Source organism: Chaetomium strumarium, assembly GCF_033439665.1.
Source record: "Chaetomium strumarium strain CBS 333.67 chromosome Unknown B0T15scaffold_7, whole genome shotgun sequence".
NCBI lineage: Eukaryota > Fungi > Ascomycota > Sordariomycetes > Sordariales > Chaetomiaceae > Chaetomium > Chaetomium strumarium.
This window is the reverse complement of record NW_026944435.1, coordinates 20,001-45,534: the sequence shown is the minus strand read 5'-3', so window position 1 is coordinate 45,534 and position 25,534 is coordinate 20,001. Positions and strand designations below refer to the sequence as shown.

Sequence of the window (25,534 nt, the reverse complement as noted above, 5' to 3'; positions counted from 1 at the left end):
ATAAAGGACCTGATTAAGACGACAGCTGCGAGGCGCATCCGTGAACAATGTTTAGTACTATGCCTTCCCCGTCCGTCGGGCCCACACTTACAACCTGGAAACGGTGATGCGATGAATTAAGTTCAGCTAGGCCCAGGTGCTGGGTGTGTAGGGTTACCTCTGTAAGCAAAGTTTTTGTCTTCCCTCGTCAATTGACGGCAAGCTGTGACTGAACTGAAAATGCAACGAAGTTAGAATGGTGCCGCGACGAGGCAAACCCAAGGCGGGATACCTTGTGAGTGGTGCAACATCGGTTGTTGTCCTGCTGGTGGCGTTGGGCCCGCTCAAACAGCCGTGACCAACCACCTGCACGCAACTGAGCTCCTTCTACAGAGTAATCCGTACATACGGATGATTGTACGAGCTTGTCCACCTACGTTTAAGATAGAGTGTTAGTCATGTCATCTGCATGTCCGTCCAACTTCCAAGGGCAGCTCGCACGCCTATAAGTGATATTGCCTACCACATTTATACCTTGCACCGATCTTTGCTGTCTTAAGTCAACCGTGTACAAACTTGTAGTCTTATCTATACGTTGCTGTACATATCCGGTCGCTTTGCACGAATTTACTATCGTATACGACCTCCTACAATCAGCTCCCTACAATACACAGAGGATGCTGCTGAGGCTCCACTCTCTAGTACCACGGTAAGACAAGGTTGGGAGAGGTAGTAAATGTATTGAACCCCAGGAAGCGATTCAGTTTTATTCCAGCTACAGTACCTAAGGTTCCTTACGTTCCGTATCACCTCCGCCCGTCCCCGCCTTACTTTCCCAGCCTGGCCCGCTGAGCTCCCCCAACACCCTTACTTGCTGGTGTTCCTGTTCCATCATACTCCGTACAGATGCAATCCTCATGTCTTGCCCAAGCTCTGTCCAGGGTGGGGATCGGACCCAGATATACCCTGGCTCAGCCACCTGGGCCCGCTTGGCGGGCGACGCCCGTTTCGGGGCCTCTTTGTTGCCTCTCTTCATACCTCGAGGCTGGGAGGCGTGCGACAGATCCAACATACGGAGTACGCAGACCGCCAATCTCGTCGGTAGCTCCAGATGAACAAGTCTGTCTAACTCGGCAAGCATCGCAGGAAATGGAGGGACGCCGGGGCCAGTGGTTTCTCGCCCCCAGGCGAACGAGGAGACGACGCGAGTCATACACAGTAAGCAACGATGTCTACGATCTTTGCTAACCTAAGATTTCCCAGTCGCTATCAGCCAATGCAACTCAGTTGGGCATCCTGTGCACTTAATTTGGTTCCAGGTATGTCATTATCGTAGCCCTAGTGACCGAAAAGAATTCATTGACAGTTAATTTGAGGTTTTTGGTCATGGCGCACGGGTGTATGAACATACGGTCATAGTCACGGCAACTACATAGAGTATGGATGCAGATAGACTCCTGGACCGTCCGACACGGATCTGGATGCGGGTCAAGCCGAGTATGAGGATTGTCAGGTGGTCAGACACGGAGGTGTTTCCAGCGGCACTGCCAAGGGCCACCTACCAAGCTTTTGATCGGCTTCATCCCCTGCCTGGCCTACTGCGCAATTCGTATAGATTGGTCTTATAAGGGCGAGCGTGTGAAATTGACCAAGTAAAGAAAACCAGAATCTTGTCTTGCTGTCTAGTTGGAGCATCGTGTGATTTGGAAATAGTAGCTGGAACACGCCAAATTGTCGGGAGCCTCTTCAGAAATGGACGGGGTAGCTCTATTGTAGACCTAGGCGTTCCTAGAGATCAAGTCAATGACTAGGCCCTTTATTTACCTAGACTGAATTGAACTGACTACCTCAAGCCGTTCGTCCTCCAGGCTATTTGGCGGATGTCAATGGCCACTTTGGCAACACCCAAGACCTTTCCAAGGGGCGAGAAACTCTGTTGTGTGTTCCGGCGTGCATGACGGACGGAGAGATGGTACGCAATACGAGAAACCCCTGGGCACAATACAGGAAAGCAAGGGGCCTAATCCGCAGGACATCTCAATAGGAATCGACAGATGAGCGGCTCTGAATAGATTCACTACATCCCCCGTCCCGGGCAGGGCCATAACATCCACCGCACATAAGAGTAGCGCCATTCGACGATGGTGCAAGAAGGCTACCAGCATACCACATATGACACAGGCTTCCATAGCCCCAAGCGAGAATCATCTCAATCAACGCGGAACAAGTGTCCATTGGGGGTTGGCGCCTGCAGCTGTAACAGTTTGCTGGTGCGACCTGTTCCCGTAATAGGAAGGGAGACGCGCCACAAAACTGTGGCAGCCTTGCGGGTATGATGAGGGAGAAGGGAGGTGGAGGTAAAGATGAACTACTCCCATGAGAGCTCTGTCCCTCTCAGAAGTACCGAAAATTTTTCTTCTGTCCAGTCAAATCAGGGCTGCTTGGCCGTCACAGAGGGCCATGCATGTGCTGTCTCAAGACAACTGGCAGTCCGCAAGCAAGCCATCGCATTCTGATGCAGTGATAGTGAAAGGCCACTCGATCCGGGCCACCGTCCTGTTCTGTTCCTGTCACTTTCAGTGGCTCGACTGCAGGTGAAGATTTTCGACACCGAGGAACCTGATGCCCAGGCTTGCCAGGCTGCACTTTGGACTCGGCTGGTGTCGCGGTCTGTTACCTATGAGGCCAAGAGGCCTTACTATGTACAATACATGTACGTGCACGGCTGTCCAACGGACATGACCAACTCTTCTCTGTGTCATCCGGCGAAGGAAGTGGGCAGTGCAGTATCATCTGTCATCACTCATCAGGCAGTCACACGCGGGTCATCTTGAGTCCTTGACCGCTTCTTCTTCACTTCCTGAGAGACTTCACGGGGGGGATAGAGAGGTAGGAGAGGCAAGCGGACTCGACGACAAGACGGAGTCGCGAGCACTATGCGAGCACGGATCTTCCTTTGTTTGGGACTGGCCCAGAAGCTGAATCGTGATGCCAGCCTGCCCTGATGAGTTGCAAGGTTCCGGACTGCTGACCCGGTCGAGGCTGAGCGGGACTGCGGCAGCTGCCGTGCTGAGGTGGGGCTTGCTAAAGCGGGGCTGATTCGCATTGCGCAGTGATTGATTGGCCGACGGGCTTATTAGGCAGAGAGATCGTGAAGCTGATTCTACTGTAACCGATAACGTCAAGAATTCTTTGTGACATTTTACCCCCACGTTCGTGGGCTTCACGCTCTCCATTGCCTCCTACATGCCCTCCCGTCGACATCAGCGCCGCTGAAGGTCCGACCCGGCTAATTTGTTAGAATGTTAGCTCGGTTGATGGCCCTCGGCCGCACGAGCGACGTAGGAGAGCAGGCGCTCGGCAAAACAGTCGCTGCGGCAACAGCTGTAATCCGCACGCGGCGTACCAAGTGTGGGCCGTCTCCATTGACGCCTCAAAGTGTTTGGAGCTGACCCCGCTGAGGGTCGGCGATCAGCAGGAGTCGGCGTGGGGTGTGGGATCAGAGCAATCGCTCTCTTCCCGCCAGTAAAAATAACCATCCCAATGCGAATCTGGAGGGCTGTCTCTCTTCAGTTTGCCCAGGTTGTCCCCGGCCAATCCCCTTCCCGCCCCGTCCTCCGCGTTTCTCAACCCGGAGCTGCTCGTGTGACACTAGCGACATCGCGTCTCCGCCACTTGTCGTCCGCCACCATGTCCCCGCCAACGTCCGCCCTCGAGTTCCTCGACTTCGTCAACGCCTCGCCGACCCGTAGGCCTCCGCAGTTCATTGCTCAGAGGACCCGACCTGCTGACAAGAGTGCCGCCGCTCCATAGCTTACCATGCCGTCGCTAGCGCCGCCGCGCTCCTCGATGCCGCCGGCTTCACGCTCATTAAGGAGCGCGACAACTGGGCGTCGACCGTCAAGCCCGGCGGCAAGTACTACCTGACGCGCAACGGCTCCTCGGTCGTGGCCTTTGCCGTCGGCGCTCGCTGGCGACCGGGGAATCCCATCGGCATGGTTGGAGCTCATACCGACTCTCCCACCCTCCGGGTCAAACCCATCAGCAAGCGCACCGCGAACGGCTACCTCCAGGTCGGAGTTGAGACGTACGGCGGCGGCATCTGGCACAGCTGGCTCGGTAAGACTTCGAGGTCATCAACCTGTTGTGGGTGTTTCTTCTCTGCCTATCTGACCAAATCACATGTAGATCGTGACCTGAGCGTAGCCGGCAGAGTGCTGGTGCGGGAAGGTCAAGGGGAAGGCAACTTCGTCCAGAAGCTCGTCAAGGTGGACAAGTCAGTGTTGCGGATCCCGCACCTGGCGATCCACCTCCACCGGCAGACAAACTTTGACCCGAATAAGGAGGACGAGCTGCTCCCGATTGCCGGCCTGGCGGAGGCCGAGCTGAACAAGGCCGGGGGGAACGAGAACGCGGAGGTGCAGGAGGGCGAATTTGAGCCCCTCAGGGCGCTGCCCGAGCGTCACCATCCTTCCTTCCTCACCCTCGTAGCCGAGCAAGCTGGCGTCGACGTATCCCAGATCATCGACTTCGAGCTGGTTCTCTACGACACCCAAAAGGCCTGCCTTGGCGGGCTGAATGACGAATTCATCTTCTCTGCGCGCCTTGACAACCTCAACATGACCTTCTGCAGCATCAAAGGGCTGATCTCCTCCGTGCAGTCCACCGCGCTCGATAACGACAACAGCATCCGCCTGGTGGCGTGCTTCGACCACGAAGAGATCGGCTCGCTCTCCGCGCACGGCGCCGACTCAAACTTGCTCCCCGCCATCCTCCGCCGCCTTTCCGTCCTCCCCGGGTGCACCACAGACAGCGACAGAACGGTGGAGGAACTAGCGGCTTCCACGGCCTTCGAACAGACCCTGTCTACCTCTTTCCTCCTCTCTGCCGACATGGCCCACGCGGTGCACCCCAACTACCAGGCCAAGTACGAGCGCAACCACACGCCGGCCATGAACAAGGGCCCCGTCATAAAGATCAACGCCAACCAGCGCTACGCCACCAACTCCCCCGGCATCGTGCTGATCCAGGAGGTGGCGCGGCAGACCAAGGTCCCGCTGCAGCTGTTCGTCGTCAAGAACGACTCGCCCTGCGGCAGTACCATCGGGCCCATGCTGTCTGCGAAGCTGGGCGTCCGGACGCTGGACATGGGCAACCCACAGCTGAGCATGCACAGCATACGGGAGACAGGCGGCAGTAGGGATGTCGAGTATGCCGTGAGGCTGTTTGAGGGGTTTCTGAGCCGGTTTGGCGACCTGGAGGGGAGAATTTTGATTGACTGAGCAAGCGTGCTATAGTGCATCAACGTTGCTCTGGTTTGATGCCAGATGGGGCAATCGGGCTGTTATGTATGTATGTACCAGGGATAATACATGAGGCAGGTTGGTTTAAGGCCAAAGAAATACGTAGAGGCGGATAGGAATCGAGATGCAGGCTGTTCCTCATTGTTTACGGACTGTCCTTACTTGTGCTAGTATCAATCTGTTTCCCGATGAGCGGTCATGTCTTCCCTGAAAGATACGACACCTTTTAGCTCATTCTGATCAGGAGTGTGGCGTGCTCTCTTGTGGAGCTCGCTGTGATTTGTTGCCAGTGAATGCAAAGATATGGTTCCGCCCTAGAACATTCGGGGTCTGAAGATTTGGACGGGCCTGTCCTGTATGATTGGAAGGTCTATGAGGGGAAAAGAAAAAGGAGGGGATCCGGCTTATCAAGGGAGTGACAGTGCTCAACTCGGGCGGTGATAGCATGAGATGCACACAAAGAAAGGTAAGGCCAGACACAACAGATCTATATCTATGTTGGCTATGGGCGCGAAGTAGCATCTCCCAGCTGAGGAACAGAAAAGCAAACCCAATCTTTCCAACGGACAAAGGAAGAGGATAAAGTCAGACTTCAAGACCAAGCCCGAGAAAGCAATGATCCGCAGAACAGAACGGTAGGTATCAACATGAATGTATTACTGCCCAGCCGGCCTTAGATCAATAGGAGACGGCAACTAGATACATAGTCCATAGGTTCCATATGCCCATATGGACGCCACCCTATCTAACCCTCGGCCCACCTATCCTTAGCTCCTCCCCTTAAGCAGCCCCAACAACCAGGACACAACCGGCTTCCGCTCCCTTGACGTCGTCAGCACCCTCAGATACTCGGTCGCATCCATCCCCAGCTGCGGGAACGTGACCCCTTGCACGTGCCGCACAAATGTGTCGCCCGTCTTGGCGTAGATCACCTGCTGGATGCCCGCGATCTCATTCAGGATCTGCCTCGACTGGGCATCGCTGTTGGGTCTGAATCGGGGATCCTGCAGGACGCTCCAGCACAGGCCGTGGAACTGGTCGATCATGAAGCGGTCGAACCCGGGGATGGCGGGGGCCGGGGCGCCCGTCGTGGTCGGGTGCTCGCCGATGGTGGCAACGTCCGGGCCGCCCCACTGCGAGGCCATCCGGCTGAGGACGTTGAAGGCGGTGCGGCTCGGCACCAGGTTGCCGTGGGTGAGCGTCTTGGCGATGTTGATGATCGAGGAGACGAGGGATTCGAAGATGCCTTGGTTAGAGGCACTGACCAGAACGCCGCCGAGGTCGTTGACGAGGATGACCTGGACGAACGAGACGTATTCGCGGCGCAGCTCCTGTAGCTGGATCTCGTCGTCGGTTCCACTAATTGGCTCGGACAGGCCGCTGAATACTCGCTCGAGGAGAGGGGTCAAAAGAAGGTCGAGGATGTTGTAAATCTCTCCCTTGAAGTTGTAGACGACTTGCTCGAGCAGCCGGAGGAACATGGCCATTTCATCCTTGCTCGAGCTACGAGACAGCAGTCCCTCGATCCATTGCGGGAGCTGCGGCAGGACGGCAGCGCCCAGGACGCCCAGCAGCCGGGAGAAGGCCGACCGGCACGCAGTCCGGATGTCGTCGCTGGCGTTGAGCTGGTTGAGAGCAATCAGGATAGCCTCAGAAGCCCTCGAGAACTCGTTGGCTACCGCCTCATGCGGTTGCGGTCGTTTGTTTGGCTGACCTGTCGTCGTCTCCGCGAAGCCGTTCGCCAGCGTCCCCAGAGCCATGATAATATGGTGCACCTGGAGCACGGCTTGCGCATCACCGGCCTTTGCCCGCTCCATATGAACGCTCATGTCCGAGAAGAGAGGCTCCATGACGGAGCGGGCGTACAGGGCCTGGTCCGCTGGGGGCGTGGCCGAGGTTGACGAGATGCACCCGATGGCCTCGTAGAGGTAGAGCTGGCTGTTGAAGACAGCGTCGGCCGAGTGGTCCGACTCGTCAGAGGACATGTCATCATCGGCATCGTTGCCAGGAACCTCGGCCTTGATCGGCAGAAGATCGCTAATAGATTCGATAACCGTTTTGGCCACATTGCCAACTTGCGCCCTCAGCGTTTTGACAAACCGGAGGAACAGATACCAGGACCTCGTTCGGACGCGCACGTGGTCGTAGTGCACCAGGCGGACAAAGTTCTCCAGCACTTGCGGGATGTAACGTTGCTGGTTCTCGAAGAAGCTGTAATATCGGGTGCAAATTTCCATATACTGGAGTACTATTGCGGGGTGCGGATAGTTGGCGATGCCTGAGAAGATGTCAGCAAGAGCTAGGAAAATGTCATGTTAACAGCGGTCCTTACCTGACTCGACCATCTTGCTCATCATCACGGCAAGCCGTTCAGCAGCGATGGTGTTCGGCTGACTCTTCTGAGCCAGCCCCATGTTGGGCAGCGCCAGCTCGCCAAAGAGATAGATCTCGTGCAGCGCGAGGTCAAGGTCCCTCCAGTCCATCTGCGACCCCTGTTGTTCCAGAGTGGAAAACATATTCGCAACGAGATTGCTTAGGAATTCTATGCAGAGATTCTCGTCGACAGATGCCACGCTCTTCTGTAGATTCTGGAGCTTCTTACGCAGGTCTTGAAAGTATGCCTCGTCCATCTGTTCGTCCTCGTTGCCCCAGTTAGACGTCTCATCGTACCTCATCTTTAGGACGATGGCGTTCAGGATCGGGGGCAGCATCTCAGAGTACGTGGAAGGCAGCGGGCCCACCCTCCGGAGAAAAGTCAGGAGATCGGTGAGAGATGGGATGACTGTCGAGCAGACCTCGTCGAACTCGTCCGAGAATAGCCGGAGCTGCGATGGCAAGAAATCCCGGAGCAACTGCTCGGCCTTTGCCCTCGTATCGGTATCGGCCTTGCCGTCTTCCAGGACACGAACCACGTCGGCCACGATGTTGTTCACCAGCTTTGCGACAGCCTCGGCGAGATCCGTGTCGTACCGGGGCGTCCCTTTCCACTCGTGCAGAGGCGGGCTTGCCAGCAGCTGCGTGACAATCTCGCGGAGGTTGAGGAACGAGATCATCTCTACCTTATCGCTAGCCTTCATCTTCTTGGCCACAATCTCCGTGAAGGTGTCCACAGCCGCATCCCTGACCTTGTCCTCGCCGCCGGTGGAATTCGTCCTCCCGACCAGGGGCAACAGGAGGTTGAGCATGTCCTGGTTGATGACAAGGTGGATATCAATCCAGCTCACCCATTTGCCGATGATCTTCAGTGTCGATTCGACCACGGAATCGTTCTGGTTGCTGAACCGAGCCAGTAGATCCCTCCAAGACTCGGCGATCTTCCTCATGTCCCGCTCACGCACCAGATCCTTGAGATCGCTGTTGCGCTTGGCCTCGCTGTCTGGCCGGCTCAGCATGAGATCGGCGATCTCATCGTGAATCGAGCTGAGTAGGCGCAAGTACATGACCACTCCGGGGAGGTTGTTCTCCTTTTGGGCGGGGGCCAGGAAGTCGTCAATGAAGCTCTCCCAGCCCTCCTTGTACAAGAAGACGAAAAGGTAGGTTAGTGTCTGTGTGAGTTTGTTTTGGATGTGTGGTGGGTCGATGGGTTCTTGGGCGTCGCCGCTGTAGATGCGCCCGACATAGTCGAGCAGAGATTGCTTGAGAAAGCCGAGCCCGGCGCCGTCAACTGCTTGCGAGTGGACAGCATTGTTGACTATCTCGAGGCTGACCAGACGCACTACCTCGGATGTCCGGGGCGTTCGGGTGAAGAGTGTGGTGCAGACCTGCCAGGCCTGGGGATCGGTGCGCAGCTGGTTGAGGAACTCGAAGGCCTGGCCCTTGAGGGCCTGGTTGGACGTAGGGTTCCAGGCGATCTCGATCGCATTCTCTATCTGCACACGAACATAGTGGTTAGCGTAAGTACGCTGGAAAACGACAGGCGGCAGTGAAGCCTGGAAAACAGGCACCGCAACTCGATTCTGTGCGATAGTATCGCACGGCTGCCGAAGCGGCGACTGTGCTCACCTGGGTGTCCATCGCCGGACAATAACGTATGTTGCGTGGTGGACTCGATACCCGCAGCACGCGGAATCCTTGTTCGCAAAGCTACTATACCCCGAGCAGCTGTGCAGTGCGAGACGTATTCGGCATTCTCATGTACGGCAGATGCAGTGCCCAACACACATTGGGCGACCCCTCAGTCCGACGCTGTTGCCTGCGGTCTCACGGCACGACAGGAAAAATGTATATCTACTGTGTAAGTGATGGAGGAAAGCTGCACAGATGATAAAGCGGTGGGTAGGCCAACGGTTGAGCGAGCGAGCGAAGAGGTAGTAATTTCTATCGTTGAGGCAAAATCAATCCCCAGAATTACGTCGAAACAAAAGCTCGGTGGAATGCTTGCGCTGCGGATTGGGTTGGAGGTGGGGCAGCGAAATCAGAAAAGATGAATGTGCCTAGCTGAACCACCGGTGGTGGGGTAACTACCAGGCATGTAAATTGGTGGGGAATTAGGTGAGGTAGTCATGCACGTGCCTTCTCGGCATGTCCTGACTCTTAGGGAATATGCAAACAGAGGATCCAACAGCAGAGGCAAAGCGCCGTTGTATGCTGGTTGTACAGAAGGCCAAGCAATCTCTAAGCTCTGTAAATATACATTCATAGTCAAGCAAGGTAATGGCAGAGCTAGAACACGGTATACAGACCATAAAGACCCGAACGCCAGACCCCGTTGCAGTACAGCCCTATCGCGACAGTGAGCGCCAGCGGCCCCTCAACCGGTCTTCTTTTTCTTCTTCGGCCGCGTCTCCTCTTCCTCCGGCTCGTCCATATCCTCGTCCTCATCTTCGTCGTCGACCTCATTATCCACGTCGCTCTCGGCGCTCCCAGACCCGTCGCTCTCGTGGTTGCTGTCGTACTCTTCGGCAACGTCGCTCTCGGACTCAGCTTGGAAGTCCTCATCAACGCTCTCCTCGTCCTCGTCAGCTGAGCCGCGGTCTGGCTTGGCCCCGACAACCTCCTCGTCCGAGCTGGCCATAGCCTCATCCCTCATGGCCGCGGCCAGAAGCTTAGAATCCTCGTCGATCTCGTTCTTCACCCGCAGCCCCTTGAGCTTGAAGAAGTCCTCCAGTGCCTTCAGATCTTCACGGTTAATGTTGCTGAATTGAGAGGAGCCTGCACCATTCTTCATGTGCACTGTGATATCGAAGGTCGAGAGGGCCGAGACAGCGCCTCCGACACGCGAGAATGTGACGGACTGTGTTTGCTCGTACGAAATATACGTCGCCGGCTTTGGCACGAACATGAAGGCCTTTTCCAAGCAGTACAGGAAGCCTTCGCTCGCCTTGATCGAGCACTTGATGCCGTACTGTTGGCGGTGTCTGCGGAAGAGTCAGTATGCGCGCATGTGCCGCGAAACCAAAAGGGGAGGGTAACCCACGTTGTAAAGTCCTTTGCTGGCGCCGTGATCCTCTTGTTGGCCAGTCCCTTGAAGATGTACGCAACTACCTGGTGTAGCGGTTGCTCGTAGTGGGCTTGCAACCTGTCCTTGTATTTGCCGTTGAGCTCCTCCTCCGACATGTTGAGATCCAGCGTGACCTCCTCATCCTGCTTGAACTGCATAACGATGAACGGATACCGCGTCTGGCCTTGTCGAAGGGGTGGGTCGAGGCCGATGCAAAGCATGAAGTGAAGATCGTCTGGCTTCGGAAGGACCATAAACTTCTTGATCGCCTCGTACTGGATCTTGTAGTCGTATGTCTTGCCCCTGAGGCGGAATGACGCGTCGTACATGTCGATATCGAACCGGCCTCTTGGAGTGAGATGCAAGACATCCAAGAACGTGGCGATCGTATCGCCTGCCGTCTCTCCGATCTCTGCCTTCTCGATGAGGGTATCATAGAAAAGTGTGACCGCGTTCTTCTCTTCCTCGTCCGCATCGCTGCTAGCCTCACCGCCTTCGGCTTCCTTCCTTGTTGTCGTGCCCGGGATGTAGAATCTCATTTCGACGAGCTGGTCCTTCCCGGCCGATGCTTTCTTGCCCTTGCTATGTGTCGCGCCATTTTGGCCGCTCGCCTTGCCACCTTCACCAACGGCAAACTCTACCGCGATCTCGTTGCGGCCGGCGAGGTTGGTGTTGGATATTTCCGAATAGGGAATCTCGAATGCGGGTCGATTCTGCACGTTGAACGACATCTCGGCTTTGCCAAACTCGGCCTTGCCCCAGTTCCAGCCACGCAACGAATGCTCCTTGTTTTCCAGGTTGGTGCTGTACCAGTTCTTGAAGATCTTCACCAAACGCTCATAGTCCTGTTGCAAAGTCAGCTGCTGTGCTGTCGCATTCGCGAATTCCAGCATACCTCTTGCTGAAAACCATCTAGCTGGATGACGCCCGAATTCCTCTGCAGGATTTTCACCTCGTAGCCTTTGGCCGCTCTGCTCCAATGCGCCCCACCAATGTTGCTCGAGTCGAGGGTGAAGGTATCGCCGCCGCCCGCGGGCTTCCAGCCTAGGCCATTTTCCGCAAACCTGCACTTGCCGTGGTCGCGAGACAGGTCCAGGTAGATATTGTCAAAACTCTCGCTATTTTCGCGTCAGTGGCGAGTCAAGGAGATCGGGCTGCTAGGGATGGCAAAAGTCGACGTCGGGCGACATCACGCGGACATTGTTCAGTGACAGAAAGATGGCGAGGGAGACTTACATAGCTGCCATGCTGTCGTAGGTATTTGTAGCGCTGCCGGATTGAGGATTTGCGATGAAGGACCCGGAAGCTGAAAATTGGGAGTGTTGAGAAATTCGCTTAGGTGCGCGTGAAGACGCGACTGCAGGTTAAACTGAAGCTTGGCGACAACGTGGGGACGACTGTGGCAATGATCGAGTGAAGCTCGGACCACGTTGCGCCCGATGGTAAGGCTGAAACTTACTTCGTACATTTGCAGAGAACCCTACCTACATGGCCTACATACTGTGTAAGGTGTCCGTATACAACACAATACAACGGCGCATCCTATGAAATACAATACTCACACTACGTATACGTACGGTACCTTTACACATGACACAGAGACGAAGATCTTCCCGATATGCGACCACCTCCGTCTCACTTCCAGAAGAATAATGTTCGCTGCTCTTACAAGCCGATGGTGCGAGTACTAGGCAGATGGTGAGTCTGTCTCTGCTTGATTACCAGGCATGAATACCGCCGAGTGGCCTCGGGACCTGACTGACACCCAATGTACTCCTCCGGGAAGTTGGAACAGTCGCCTACCCGGGTACCCTACTGTGGTATGTTTGTACTAGGTATGTTTATTATAGTAGTACCGATCGATGTATGCCCGCAGGACGGGGCAAACGGAGCTTGGGAGCCTTCCTGCCTAGGCCAGTTCGGAAGTGATGAGCCAACAGCACGCACCCATTCATGCACAAGGTGGGGTTGGCCACCGAGCACTGATGTAAGTGAAAATCGAGCTGCATTGCTGATGACGGATCAAAAGATTCCAAAAGAACATTTGCTTGCTTCCAACCGCATTTCTACAGTAAAGAACCTCCGGTGCCGCCCTAGCATTGCATTGACCCTCTGCCGAGAAGCATTTCGTCAAGAGGTCTTTACGTAGGTAGTCAATTGATTGCATCAAACAGCCGCTCAACTAGGACGACTTGCTACATCTTACCAGTTCTGACCATATCTAAACTCGTAGGAAACATCGCGTCGAAAGCCAACCACTACCCCTTTTGATTCCTTCATTGGCCCGCTGACCGCAGGGCTTTCTTCGTAAGCGCAGGGCGCTTCTATTTCAACGAAACCATGAGCGTCGAGGGTCTTCTCAGGGGCGGTTGCACCTGCGGTCGTAATCGTTACATCATCCAATTCCCCAAAGATCCGCATCCGACAAGCCAGGTTACTCAAGTGCTATTCCATTCACATCCACCACGGCGTAAGAACCCCCGTTGTCAAACTACGGGCAATCAAACACCTTACTTCTTCTTTTCCGTACTTGCTCACCACCAGCTGCCCTAGGCTCATCCCACGCAACAGCAACGCCCTACCTCCGGGTTCCGCTCCCATGGTACCACAGCACCACGTTGCCTCTGTTCCCGGACGAGACCAATTCCCAAATCCACCGCGTATATGTGCCGCCGCACGCGCAGCACACAATGCGCCACTTCTGCGGCTTCTGCGGCACCCCGCTCTCGTTCTGGTCCGAAGAACCGCGTGACGAGGCTGACTTCATTCACCTCGCGCTGGCGAGCTTGTCGCCGCGGAGCTTGACGGATTTGGAGGCCGAGTGGGATGCGGATCTCGAAGATATAGGTGTCTTGCCTGGGTTCGATAGTGAGGATGACGAGGGGGGGGAGCAGAGTACCGTAAGGGAGGTAGGAGTGGGAAATGAGAACCAGAGGGGCGAGAGGACGAAAGAGACTGTTGCGGCGAGGGTGCAAGGGACAGTCTCGGCACCGGTGGATAAATCTGAGATGTGTGACGCCTCGTCAGGACTGGATACAGGTACAAGTACACACAACAGGGCCGTCAGACTGGGTACGTTCCGGACGTTGATGGGTTGGGGTTCGAATCGGTCGGGTACGGTGAGGGTGGAATGGGAGGTCATCGAATGGTCTGATGATGGAACCGCGGAAAATCCGCTGAAGCGGAAGCTTGATGATGTCGAGGGCGCTGCTGGGGTTGGGGATATGGAGGGGTTGGAACAATAAGGTGGCTTATTTGCTCGGGGTTGATTAGGCCGTCGTTAAGGCGCTGAATTGGTGCGACAGGGTAGAGGTTGCAATGTACTGACTCTTGAGCATAGTCTGCCGGAGATACTTGCGTCTGGCGTCCCGTACGAACCGCTAGCCCATGAACTTTTTTTGGACTCGGGAGCAGGAAACTCGTCCCGTCGTCACCGAGTCAATGAGACGTGGCTCTTGGAACACCGAGTCTCTCCTCGTCCGATGCTTGCCGATGTACGCAATGCAATACCAATGCCATAGTAGTGCTGGACTTACCTTACGACTGCATCGACCCCGTCAGTTCATGGACTGCATGGCTGGCTAGGGTTCATCTAGCCCGGCGCTAGGGCCTGCTCCGGAAACAAGGCGGCAGATTGCCGTACTATGACTATAGAAGAAGAGCAGCTCAGTCGGCAAAGCCGTGTAGTATTGCCTGATCTGCGAACGAAGATTGGTCAAGGCTATACGACATACAGCAATACTGCTGTGGAGAAAGTTTGTGAGACATATCACTCTGCACGGTCGATTTAGTCTCAAGGGGCGGAATTCTCGAGGCGTTCATCGGGAGAGCTCTGGTAACCCGGAGACGCGCGGTTAGGTAGCTTGCATGAGGGCGGAAGTGAAAACGTTAGCATATTACGACGCGGTAACTAGCGACCCGGTTGTAATTGCCAGGGCCGCAGTTCAGTGTGATACAGCTCTCAACTTGGCCACCATGGTCAACAAGGGCTATAGCGATGAATGGTCGTGCCTTCGGTATAAGTAGTTGTCATTGCCGACGTTGGTAGGACTCATTAGAATTCGAAACTCTTGCCCTCTTTGGACGGACGGGATGGTCTGCCGAACCGCGATCAAGAATCAAGATCCGTGGCGAGCAAGGCTCGTGAATCGCTAGGTCATCCGCGGTTTAACCGTCAGGACTCGGGAGGAGGTGGCCAGCCGCCCGGAGATTTGCCGACGGGTGGCCAAGGTCTCGTCTCGAACGTGCCGTGCGATGGGTCGGCGGCTGAGGATGCTCATCTCGGTGCGGGCGGTGTCGTGCCGTGGCTCCCTACGGTAACGTCTTCCCGTGATCACGTCTTGTCTCGTGTAAGCCGCTCTAGCGCCGCCAGCCTCTGCCGAAGTTTACCCAGCTGGGGCACCTGCTTGTTTCTATCCGGGCCGCGCTTCCGGGGAAAGATGCCAAGGTGGAGAGAATGAAGTGAGCGAGTTGCGCGAGCATTTTGCGGGGCGTGAGATGGATTCGTCTGTCTCCAAACGCCAACAGAGGAGGGTTTTGCTTGCTGGACAGTGCGGCTCTCAGCCGAAAAAGAAGCCCCCCATTTGTACACCGGTACGGTGCCTGGGTTACCTCGTTCTTTCCCAGAACGTGGCTTTCGGGTTCCGTGTGCTCTTTCCGAATCCGTGGCCCGGGCCTGGCCTTATTTTCCGTTGTGGATTGGTGGGGCCCACCGCTTTCGTGGATCCTGGCTGGGGCGGCCGCTGGCCACTCACTGTCTCTTCCGTCCCTTCCAAGGGACCAAACACACCCCGCGGTGGGGGTTCTTGGTCTCCCGGTTACCGAAACACACGCGGGGCCATGTTCCACTAAAGTGCAATTGCTGCCCGCATATATCAGGCTATGCCTAGCTTTTCTCGGTGTTGACGGTCCGAGAGGCGCGGGAGAATGGGGGAAGAATGGCTTGAAGCGGCGTGATGGAGGTCTGAAATATATAAGATAGGGCAGAGTCGCCGCGTTCCTTCCAACTGCCCCCGCTGCTCAAGTCCCTTCTCTATCTTGAAGCCTCAGCTGCTAAGACGGTTATCTATCCTCCCGTCTCTCTATCCGTTCACACAGCCAACTTGAAGTTTTGAACTGTCCACCATGTCTCTTCCCAAGGGCTTCAAGTGGGGCTTCGCCACCGCTTCGTGAGTTTCGCTGCATCCGGGCGCTACTCAGAGACATGGTTTAGCTGATGTCCTTTCTGCAGGTACCAGATTGAGGGCTCTACTACTGAGGATGGCCGTGGGCCGTCTATCTGGGACACCTTCTGCGCCATTCCCGGCAAAATTGCCGACGGCAGCTCGGGGGCTGTGGCCTGCGACTCGTACAAGAGGACCAAGGAGGACATTGACCTGCTCAAGTCGCTCGGTGCCACCGCCTACCGTTTTTCGATCTCGTGGTCACGCATCATCCCGCTCGGCGGCCGTAACGACCCCATCAACCAAAAGGGCATCGACCACTATGTCAAGTTCGTTGACGACCTCCTCGAGGCCGGCATCGAGCCCTTCATCACCCTCTTCCACTGGGACCTGCCCGATGCGCTAGACAAGCGCTATGGCGGCTTCCTCAACAAGGAGGAGTTCTCGGCCGACTTTGAGAACTACGCCCGCGTCCTGTTCAAGGCCATCCCTAAGTGCAAGCACTGGATCACCTTCAACGAGCCGTGGTGCTCGTCCATCCTGGGCTACAACTCGGGCTACTTTGCTCCGGGCCACACGTCGGACCGCAGCAAGTCGCCCGTCGGTGACAGCGCCCGCGAGCCCTGGATCGTCGGCCACAACATCCTCATTGCTCACGGGAAAGCCGTCAAGTGCTACCGCGAGGAGTTTAAGCCCACGCAGGGCGGCGAAATCGGCATCACCCTGAACGGTGACGCCACCCTACCCTGGGACCCCGAGGATCCGCTCGATGTCGAGGCCTGCGACCGCAAGATCGAGTTCGCCATCTCGTGGTTCGCCGACCCCATCTACTTTGGCCACTACCCGGAGTCGATGCGCAAGCAGCTGGGCGACCGGCTGCCGACCTTCACGCCGGAGGAGGTGGCGCTCGTCAAGGGCTCCAACGACTTCTACGGCATGAACCACTACACGGCCAACTACATCAAGCACAAGAAGGGCGTGCCTCCCGAGGACGACTTCCTGGGCAACCTGGAGACGCTTTTCTACAACAAGAACGGCGACTGCATCGGGCCCGAGACGCAGTCCTTCTGGCTGCGCCCGCACCCGCAAGGGTTCCGGGACCTGCTCAACTGGCTCAGCAAGCGGTACGGGTACCCCAAGATCTACGTGACCGAGAACGGCACGTCGCTCAAGGGCGAGAACGACATGTCGCTCGAGCAGATCGTCGAGGACGACTTCCGCGTCAGGTACTTCCACGACTACGTACACGCCATGGCCTTGGCCCACGCGGAGGACGGCGTCAACGTCCAGGGCTACATGGCCTGGTCGCTCATGGACAACTTTGAGTGGGCCGAGGGCTACGAGACGCGCTTTGGCGTGACGTATGTGGACTACGCCAACGACCAGAAGCGCTACCCCAAGAAGAGCGCCAAGAGTCTCAAGCCGCTGTTTGACAGCCTGATCAAGAAGGAGTAGAGTTGGGTGGTTTGGGCGGTTGGTGGGAGTTATCTGGGGTTTGCTGGTACTATTTGATTGGGATCTGCTCTTTATGCCGGTTGTGGTTTCTTCTTTGCAGCAAAGAGAATTCTAGCTGATGATATCGCGTTATGATAGTTATGATCGAGCGACGATGGTTCATCATTCATGTTCGGGCGTCAACGTCTGCTGACCATTTCGCTTCTTTCCCTCATGCGGCAATCGTCTGGATGTTGTGACTTTAATGGGTCAAGTCTTCCATCTGTTCAAGGAAGCCGGAAGGACACTGCCCGATTATTAGGATGGGACGACTCTCACTCAACGACTCTTCCATGACCCCCGGGCCGTGTCATGAAGTGGGGGGACTCAAGTGTGGGGAATTTGACGCTTATCCTTATGGGGCAGTGGTCCCACATGCAAGCATGCATAGTGCGGGGTGCCGGCGATGGCGGCCCGGGTGTTAGGATCCTGGGATGAACCGCCCTTGTGCCGTGCAATTAAGGTTTGAAGAGGCTCGAGATCCATCGGAATGGGGCAGTTCAAAGGGTTTGACTTGCTTTGCAGTCCCCATTCTGGACATGTTGCCCTGGTGCAGGTTTCCCAATTGTGGCTGTTGGACTTTCCATCGCCGCGGATCTCATTGCATCATCTTGCTACCCGATGCGGTTAGCGCCTCCGCAAGTTTGAGTCGCTCAGTCCGCCTTGGACGGCAGCAACGAATGCGGAGAACCCATTGTTGGCTGACTGCGCTGGTGCGGCTTAAGCCGGGGAGGGACTTGGAGATGGAGCTCCGAGCTGGCCCGCATACCTCGCGATGAACCCTCGCCAGGGCGAATCCAGGACGAGAAACGGAGACTAGGTATATTACCTTGTCGTCTTGGTCCTGGCTTCTTCCGTACGTCCGCTCGTCGATCGCTCGCTTCGTTATCCTTGGTGTCTTCGGCTTACATACTAGTACATACCTAGGCAACAACGGCTTTGGTCGGCTCCAGACATCAGCCAGTTGTTGACACTGCCTTCCCTATAACTATTCCCAGCCCCAACTTATCTTTCCAGCTCCTCACCTGCGAACTTGTTTTGTCCTTGCACCCCGACTCTCACCATGTCCAGCCCTACTTCCCGCCTACGCAACATCCTCAGCCACCTCCTCTCCCATAGTAACCACTCTCCATCAATCGACGCACCTCATATTCACAATGGAGGGCCACCGCCGCCGCACCTCGCCCAGCTCTCCCCAACCTTCTTCCTCGAACGCGCCGCCGCCATCGAGCCCCACGCCGAAGCCGTCTACCACCTGACCGCCAACGGCCGCGTGCTGCGCCGCTCCTACCTGGAGCTGGCCGACCGCGCGCGCGGGCTGGCATACTACCTACGCAAGAAGGGGCGGAAGCGGGTGGGCATCCTGGCGCCAAACACGCCCGCGTTTCTGGAAAGCATCTACGGTATCGCGAGCGCGGGGGCAGTCATAGTGCCGGTGAATTACAGGCTGAAGCAGGAGGATGTGGCGTATATCCTGGCGTTTGCCGAGGTGGATGCTGTGGTTGTGGATCAGGAGTTTGAAGGGCTGCTTGAGGGGTTCAGGAGGAGTTATCCAAGCGTGGAGGTTATTGTGGACCTGGATCAAGGTGCGACCGAGGGCGCGCTCTGCGGGCCCTACGACGAGGCGGTTCTGGAGGGCTTGGAGTATGACCGGGACACGGGGGGCAAGGGGTGGACGGGCCTGCTGTCGCAAACGGTGGCCAACGAGGACGATACGATCGCCATCCCGTTTACCTCGGGGACGACGTCGAAGCCCAAGGGCGTGATCTACACGCATCGCGGCGCCTACCTCGCTGCCTTGGCCAACGTTGTCGAGTCGGGACTGAATGTGCCGGACGGCCGGTGCAAATACCTATGGACGTTGCCAATGTAAGTGTGTGGTCATGACTCACGGGCTGCCTGAGCGTTCCGAAACGAGGCTGATCGATGGTCCTAGGTTCCATGCCGTCGGTTGGACATTCCCGTGGTCCGTCTGCGCGGTCCGCGGCACGCATGTCTGCCTGCGGAAGATCGACTACCCGCTGATCTGGAAGCTCCTGAAGCAGGAAGGCGTCACGCACTTCAACGCAGCGCCGACCGTCAATACGCTGCTGTGCGCCCACCAAGACGCCGAGGTGCTCCCACGCCCCGTTCGCGTAACAGTAGCTGCCAGCCCGCCGACCGCCCACCTGTGTATGTCACATTCGTGCGGTTTATGTCCCAATCTGGCTGTCTCGGGAGTCAATGTGCTCCTGAGACAGGCCTTTTGCTCCCGAATTGCTCCCGAGACACGCCGATCCGCGAAGAAAATGGCTGACATTGTTGGATAGTCGAGCAGATGATGAATCTCAACCTTGTCCCAGTGCACGTTTATGGCATGACCGAGACGTACGGGCCCATCACGCGCGGCTACGTCCTTCCCGAGTGGGATGCCCTGCCCAAGCACGAGAAGTACGCGAATATGGCTCGGCAGGGACACGGGTTCCTGACCAGCCTGCCCATCCGAGTGATCAAGCCCGACGAGCAGCCCGATGGGGTGGTCGCTGATGTGGCCAAGGATGGCAAGGAGATTGGCGAGATCGTGTTCTCGGGGAACATCTGCTGCAAGGGATACTACAAGGACCCGGAGGCGACACGGAAGCTCTTTGCCGGCCGGGTGCTGCACTCGGGGGACCTGGCGGTGTGGCACCCGGACGGAAGCATCCAAATACAGGACCGGGCAAAAGACATCATCATCTCCGGTACGGTCTACGTCCCCTCCCCACCCCTGCGCTTTCTTCGCTCTCACTGACCTATGTCTTCGCCTGTCCAGGAGGCGAGAACATCTCCTCGGTCGCTCTCGAATCCATGCTGGTCGAGCACCCGGATATCCTCGAGGCCGGCGTCGTGGCCGTGCCAGATTCGCACTGGGGCGAGCGGCCCAAGGCGTACTTGACGGTCAAGGAGGGTAAGGAAGACCAGCTCAGGGGGGAGGACGTGATCGACTGGGCCAAGCACCAGAGCGCCATCAGCAAGTTCATGGTGCCGCGCGAGGCCGAGATCGTGCGGGAGCTGCCCAAGACGAGCACGGGCAAGATCAAGAAGAATGTGCTGAGGGAATGGGCAAAGAAGGGCACGCCAAGGGGGGTTAAATTCCGGGGGGAGTAATGGGGAGTGTAAGGGGAGTGGAGAGAGAGCATAAGGGGTTAGGCCGAGGTGGTATGACAGAAGCCAGGAAGCTATCTAAGTACTTATAAGACGACTGGGGAGACTGTCCTGCTATGTCGTGTAGAACGTGAGGATGAGGAACTAGTATCTGAATGAGACCCTAGGTCCAGTTGAAAAAACAGGAAACTCACAAGGTCCAGACACGATGAAGATTGGCAGATTCGGAGCTCTTTCTTGATTTCATGGGTGGTGGTGGTGGTGGTGGTGGTGGTGGTGGCGGTCATGGCCGTTCTTACTTGGTGGACTGATTCGTCTGCTTCCATACCTTAATCGCGATAACTGACGAGATCTTAACCTGCTAAATAGCCCCCTATTGCTTTGGCAAAGCGCCGGCTTCTTAGAGGGACTACCGACTCAAGCCGGTGGAAGTTTTGGGGCAAATAACAGTCTCAAAGGCGGCGAACGAGGCGAAGAAGAACTGCCCTGGGGCTGGGGCGACATGCATGATGTGGACAATGAACATGGATGGGAGGACGGTCGTGAGTTTTGCCGCCTTGAACCTTTTGTGCAGGAATATGAGGAGAACGGAACGAGTCTATACGGAAGAGCAAGAATACGGCGCGCCCTCTCAGGCAGATATGTAGGAAGGAGTGCAGCAAGCCGAGAAAAGCACGAGAGGAACCACACTTGAGTACTAGTAGCTCATGGAAAAGGTTAGTAGGGGAAGTACAGTGGCAAAACCAAAAATGGAAAAAAAACCAAAAGGGTAATTAGCTGCGACTCGTTTCGATCGAGTGACCTCCGGGTTATGAGCCCGGCGCTATTCCGCTTAGCTACGCAGCTTATCCTTGAGTTGCTGTATTTTCCGCTAGCAAAACTAGCAACCATAAAAGTCATGCACGGACATCAGTGTAGGTGGGGTTGTGAATCACGGTTCTATTTCGGTGATTGGACAGAGCTTTCTGTTGGAACAGGACGGGATCGTGCGTGACATGATGATGCATCATGCAGCGCTTTCGAAGACATATTGTCCGTACCATAGCACGTGCATAGTAACTCATGGGTTGTACATGCTACATGCGCTGCAGCTCAACATGAAGAAGCCCCGGTTTTGGTAGTAGTCCGAGTTCTCTTCCGCATATCTAAGAGCTCTAGAGATATTACTGCTGATAGTATTCCAAACCCCGTATTACTCTCCTTGCAAAGCCCGGTATGCCAGGAACATGAGAGAAAAAGCAAGGACAACTCTTGTCCCGGTCGAGAGGGGCTAGAAACATAGGACAACGTGGTTTACAAACAATTATAACAGGCCGGGGTATATAGGTTTGTATGATACATCATCAGTCATTGCAAGAAGACGGATTATAGATATGGTAAAGAAGAATAGAACAAGACGAGAAGTCCGGCAAAGAAGCCCTAGGCGGTAACGGCTGCGGGAGGCTCAACTGGGAACGATACCGGGCCGTCACGAGAAGCGCTTGGAGTAGTGGGTGATTCAGGGGCGAGCTCGGGATCGGGGATTTGTATGTCAAGCTGCAGCAGTTAGCGCAAGGTTTGAGCGATGCAGCCGACTAGAGACATACCGTCATATACCCAGTTCGCCTCAGGGGCACGATCTTGGGCGGGATGACGCCCTCTTCCGATCTGACTGCCTTCTCCATCTCGGTATTCCACTGCTCGATCCACTTTTCGAGGTTGCGGAGGCGTGTCTTGGCGGCCGTGAAGCCCAGGTCGTCCCAGAGCCAACCGGTCGCCAGACCCAATACGTTGTCCACGATGTTCCTCCAGTTGTACGGGCTGAAGATGGGAACAAGCTCGCTATTCAGCTTGTCAATGATGCGGCGGAACTCGTGCTCCGTCACCCCTGCCGGGTCCAAGATGTCGGGATACAGATTCGAAAAGGTCGGCGCGAGGTCGCCTTCCAGCAGCCAGTCCCGGCGGACCCTGATGATTCGAGTTGTGGTATACTCGGGGGAATCCACGGGAACGTGTGGGTTCAGGTGCGGGTAGCAGGGATGCTGCGGCCCCCACTCATCGCCCGTGTCTGGTGGCTGATCCGGATCTCCCATGATCGAGGAGTCGCTTGACGATATGGCAGACCCGATGCCCGATATCTGGGACGCCGTGGAATGGCGTTGATTGACGACATCCGGCCCACGTTCTAGGTCCGGGCCATAGGCGTCCCGGGAATCCTCGGGAGGCGCCATGCCTGCCTTGCCTTTCCCCTTGTCCTCCTTCTGGCTTGATCGAGGCCGGAAGCTAAGCCCGACGGGCCCCTGCAGTCTCGTGAAACTCGGTCCCCTGCTTCCGAGTCTCCGAGCCTCGGGAACTATTAGACGGGCAGGCGGCCGACTCGTTGACGGACCGGCTTCTGCTTGCTGGGCAGGCGAGGGTGTCGCACTGGCCCGCTTGCCGTCGTATGAATGGCGGACGGAGGGCGGCAGGCCGATGCGCTGCTCGGCCCCGGCGTAGCGATCGAGATAGAGAGATGGCCGGTTCGAGATTGGAGAACGGACTTGGTGTTCCTCTGCGAGTGTCAGAAGCGGGTAGTCGCCAGCAGTGCTGCCAACGGGTTCGGAAGGGACACCGGCGACGTTGAGCGTAGGCCGGGATAGCGGGACCGGCGGAGGCGGCGGTGTGGACTGACGCCGGGGCCTACCGGCTGCGGATGGTGGCGCGAGATCCCTCGGGGTCGAATTGGTAGGGTTCCAGAGGCGCGACGGATCGAGGCGGCGCAGAGGGGGCGGCGCAGCGGCGCGGCGGGTGCGGAAGGGCGATTGGGGGAACGAATCCGGGGCGCCGCCGAGGCCCCTTTGCAGTGGACCGGTTCTGTGCGACGGCTGAGCGGTAGCGGCTACAGCGGGCGCGGGAGTGGGAGCGTGGAGAATTTGCCGCGACGGCGACGGCTGGCTCGGGTTTGCTGCAGACGACGATGCAGCTTCGGCCGCTGCATTAATGTGACGCGCTCTGTCAGGGGACCGGGGGTGAGCTGCTGGTGCCGTGGTGGAAGCCGTGGGGACGACCTGCTAGCGGCGGCCGCCGAAACGGCCTCCGAGATGGTGGTGGAGGTATGTCGCCCCTTCTTCTCAAAGCGAGAAGCCTTCAGTCGACCACCCTTCTCCACCCGTCATGCAATCTTAAATCACCCTGGTGCGAACGTCTCGTTGAACGCCGTCCAATTGAAAGACGCAGGCTCAAATGGGCGTGCAGACTACGGAAACGGACTGCAGGCGCTTGGCGGATTAGATGGAATGATTGGACTAGAACTGGTTCAAGACTTTTGCCAGTATGCAGGTGCGAGCTTGATCGGGACGGGATTCTGGAAGCAGATTGATGGATGGCGATTGGCGCACTGCGACTTCGAATGGTTGCAACTTGGTCCAGGCTGTGGTCGTCCAGCTGGCCACCAGCTGGCTGCCAGAGCTTGCCAGCCATTGAGACGAAGATAGCACAGTCCCTTGTGGCCAGGCTCAGGATATCAGCGGGTGCATGGTCTAGTGGTATGATTTTCGCTTCGCATTGACCTTGATGCGCTTCTGTGAAAGGTCCCCGGTTTCCCGGGTGCATCCAGCTTTTGCTGTTAGAGTCGGCACTGAAGAGTGTTGATTCAAAAAAAAAAAAGTTTCTTTTACTACGTTCTCCTTGCCTCGCTTGGATCGTCTAAGGAATATATATAACTAACTTATTACATGCAACTAGTTCCGGTAAGTAATAACGAAATCCGGTTTCAGCTTAAAAAAACGGTTCGTGCTCGACGTCATCACTATAGCCTCCTGTAAGTAAAACACTAGCTAACTAGCACTCCAATTGGAAGCTCTAGTTGAGGAATGCCGGAAATGGCACACGAGCCGCCGATCGGGAGGTAGTAACCCGTATCTCCCCACGCGGGGAAGCTACGATGACGGCACTTCACTTATTTAAGCTTCTATACCAAAAAGCTCCAACATATTAGTTGTTGAATCCCCGTCTCATGCCCTACTAATAACGGCCATTGATGGTGGGAGGATCAGTAACAGCCACGGCAACTCCAGTTCCTCCCAAAGGAGAATATGAAGTGAGAGAGACGGCGTTATCGACACTAGTCTGGCCTTGAATATTTGCATTACTTAAACCACGGCACTTGCTCGCAGCCATATCGACACCATGGAGTCGTCGTCGAGTCGCGACGCCGCAGCATCACTGTCGACGGGCGTTGCCCCTGAGCCTCCGGTGAAGCTTCGTCGGGGAAGTCGTAACGGCGTTACTTTTGGGCGTCGTGAAGGCAACCCCATCCGCCATCGGTCCGCGGTCGGCCAGTCCAATTCCGAGACAATGCTCCAGGACCTTGCTTGTCCGCCGTCCACGATCGACGAATCCGACACGGAACCAACCCCAGCACCCCGCCGCCACCGCCGCCGCAGTTCCGCCTTCTCGGCGTATAGTTTTGACGAAGTGACTCGCGACTTGCAGGAAATCACAGATCCCGCAAAGGCGGCGAATGTGCGATTCCGGCGGCCGACTTGGAAGTCTTGGTTCCCTATCATACTCGCTGCCGTGCCCCCGATTGGCGGTCTTGTCTTCAAGAACGGAGCTACCTTCTTTAGCGATGTGATTATGTTAATCCTTGCTGCCATCCTCCTCAAGTGGTCTGTTACAGCACCGTGGTGAGTGTTGGGCTCATTCTGCTGGAAACCCGCTCTTTTTCAAGGGATGAACATTTACGTCGTGCAGGGAATGGTACCATTCCGCCCAGGAGGTCCGAGTGCTGAACGAAGGAGCCGACCTCGACAGCCAACGAAATTCAAAGCCAAGCAGCGGCCTGGGCTCATCTAGGGCGACAAGCCCGTCCCGCGCGGGCAGGCAGGGCATGGAGGCGCGGGAGGTGGTCGATGTCGCCCGCGCCAAGCTACGATCCCACGAGAGATGGGCGTTGCTGTCATGCTTTCTAGCCCCCGCCGCAACGACATACCTCCTCTGGTATGTCCGGAAGACCTTGGGCAGCCCTGCTGGGAGTATCCTCTCCTCCTTCAATCTCGGCGCCTTCCTGATCG

At 56.5% G+C, this 25,534-nt stretch overlaps 9 protein-coding genes and 1 non-coding gene across 10 annotated transcripts in view; 5 read left to right on the top strand and 5 right to left on the bottom strand.

Moving 5' to 3' along the window:
• Positions 1-1,705: 1,705 nt before the first annotated feature.
• Positions 1,706-2,261, bottom strand: B0T15DRAFT_286612 (uncharacterized protein). Its single transcript, XM_062863643.1, has 2 exons — positions 1,827-2,261; positions 1,706-1,767 (listed from the first exon to the last, which is right to left on the bottom strand). The coding sequence occupies exon 1, from the start codon at positions 2,166-2,168 to the stop codon at positions 1,863-1,865; it is 306 nt and encodes a 101-aa protein (XP_062717699.1). The 5' UTR covers positions 2,169-2,261; the 3' UTR covers positions 1,706-1,767; positions 1,827-1,862.
• A 1,408-nt stretch (positions 2,262-3,669) lies between these two features.
• On the top strand, positions 3,670-5,261 carry B0T15DRAFT_496402 (aspartyl aminopeptidase-like protein; the record flags this gene model as incomplete). Its single annotated transcript, XM_062867174.1, has 3 exons — positions 3,670-3,727; positions 3,793-4,098; positions 4,168-5,261. The coding sequence occupies 3 exons, from the start codon at positions 3,670-3,672 to the stop codon at positions 5,259-5,261; spliced, it is 1,458 nt and encodes a 485-aa protein (XP_062717698.1).
• A 493-nt stretch (positions 5,262-5,754) lies between these two features.
• On the bottom strand, positions 5,755-9,706 carry B0T15DRAFT_541471 (armadillo-type protein). The gene is made up of 3 exons (XM_062869860.1): positions 9,285-9,706; positions 7,615-9,151; positions 5,755-7,560 (listed from the first exon to the last, which is right to left on the bottom strand). The coding sequence occupies exons 1-3, from the start codon at positions 9,294-9,296 to the stop codon at positions 6,050-6,052; spliced, it is 3,060 nt and encodes a 1,019-aa protein (XP_062717697.1). The 5' UTR covers positions 9,297-9,706; the 3' UTR covers positions 5,755-6,049.
• Positions 9,707-9,717: 11 nt separating this feature from the next.
• B0T15DRAFT_439769 (POB3-like protein) lies at positions 9,718-12,109 on the bottom strand. Its single transcript, XM_062865898.1, has 4 exons — positions 11,959-12,109; positions 11,618-11,840; positions 10,699-11,567; positions 9,718-10,639 (listed from the first exon to the last, which is right to left on the bottom strand). Exons 1-4 carry the CDS (start codon positions 11,967-11,969, stop codon positions 10,033-10,035), a joined length of 1,710 nt encoding a protein of 569 aa, XP_062717696.1. The 5' UTR covers positions 11,970-12,109; the 3' UTR covers positions 9,718-10,032.
• A 953-nt stretch (positions 12,110-13,062) lies between these two features.
• B0T15DRAFT_403284 (uncharacterized protein) lies at positions 13,063-13,967 on the top strand (the record flags this gene model as incomplete). The annotated part of the gene is made up of 3 exons (XM_062865198.1): positions 13,063-13,192; positions 13,276-13,617; positions 13,705-13,967. The coding sequence occupies 3 exons, from the start codon at positions 13,063-13,065 to the stop codon at positions 13,965-13,967; spliced, it is 735 nt and encodes a 244-aa protein (XP_062717695.1).
• Positions 13,968-15,624: 1,657 nt separating this feature from the next.
• B0T15DRAFT_286429 (glycoside hydrolase family 1 protein) lies at positions 15,625-17,622 on the top strand. The gene is made up of 3 exons (XM_062863642.1): positions 15,625-15,890; positions 15,953-17,385; positions 17,478-17,622. Exons 1-2 carry the CDS (start codon positions 15,847-15,849, stop codon positions 17,337-17,339), a joined length of 1,431 nt encoding a protein of 476 aa, XP_062717694.1. The 5' UTR covers positions 15,625-15,846; the 3' UTR covers positions 17,340-17,385; positions 17,478-17,622.
• Positions 17,623-18,335: 713 nt separating this feature from the next.
• On the top strand, positions 18,336-20,778 carry B0T15DRAFT_286421 (uncharacterized protein). The gene is made up of 4 exons (XM_062863641.1): positions 18,336-19,247; positions 19,315-19,550; positions 19,688-20,098; positions 20,170-20,778. The coding sequence occupies exons 1-4, from the start codon at positions 18,442-18,444 to the stop codon at positions 20,502-20,504; spliced, it is 1,788 nt and encodes a 595-aa protein (XP_062717693.1). The 5' UTR covers positions 18,336-18,441; the 3' UTR covers positions 20,505-20,778.
• Positions 20,779-21,275: 497 nt separating this feature from the next.
• B0T15DRAFT_t195 lies at positions 21,276-21,347 on the bottom strand. The gene has a single exon. It is a non-coding gene; the product is annotated as a tRNA-Met (tRNA).
• Positions 21,348-21,490: 143 nt separating this feature from the next.
• Positions 21,491-23,939, bottom strand: B0T15DRAFT_569300 (Golgin subfamily A member 7/ERF4 family-domain-containing protein; the record flags this gene model as incomplete). The annotated part of the gene is made up of 3 exons (XM_062870805.1): positions 21,491-22,037; positions 22,088-23,530; positions 23,880-23,939. The coding sequence occupies 3 exons, from the start codon at positions 23,937-23,939 to the stop codon at positions 21,921-21,923; spliced, it is 1,620 nt and encodes a 539-aa protein (XP_062717692.1). The 3' UTR covers positions 21,491-21,920.
• An 876-nt stretch (positions 23,940-24,815) lies between these two features.
• B0T15DRAFT_403347 (uncharacterized protein) overlaps positions 24,816-25,534 on the top strand; it is a gene marked incomplete at both ends in the record, with an annotated part of 1,348 nt that continues 629 nt past the window's right edge. The window contains 2 exons of the mRNA XM_062865199.1: positions 24,816-25,147; positions 25,215-25,534. The exon at positions 25,215-25,534 is cut by the window's right edge and continues 629 nt beyond it. Of these exons, the coding sequence (XP_062717691.1) occupies positions 24,816-25,147; positions 25,215-25,534 (652 nt within the window). The remainder of the gene's footprint in view (positions 25,148-25,214) is intronic.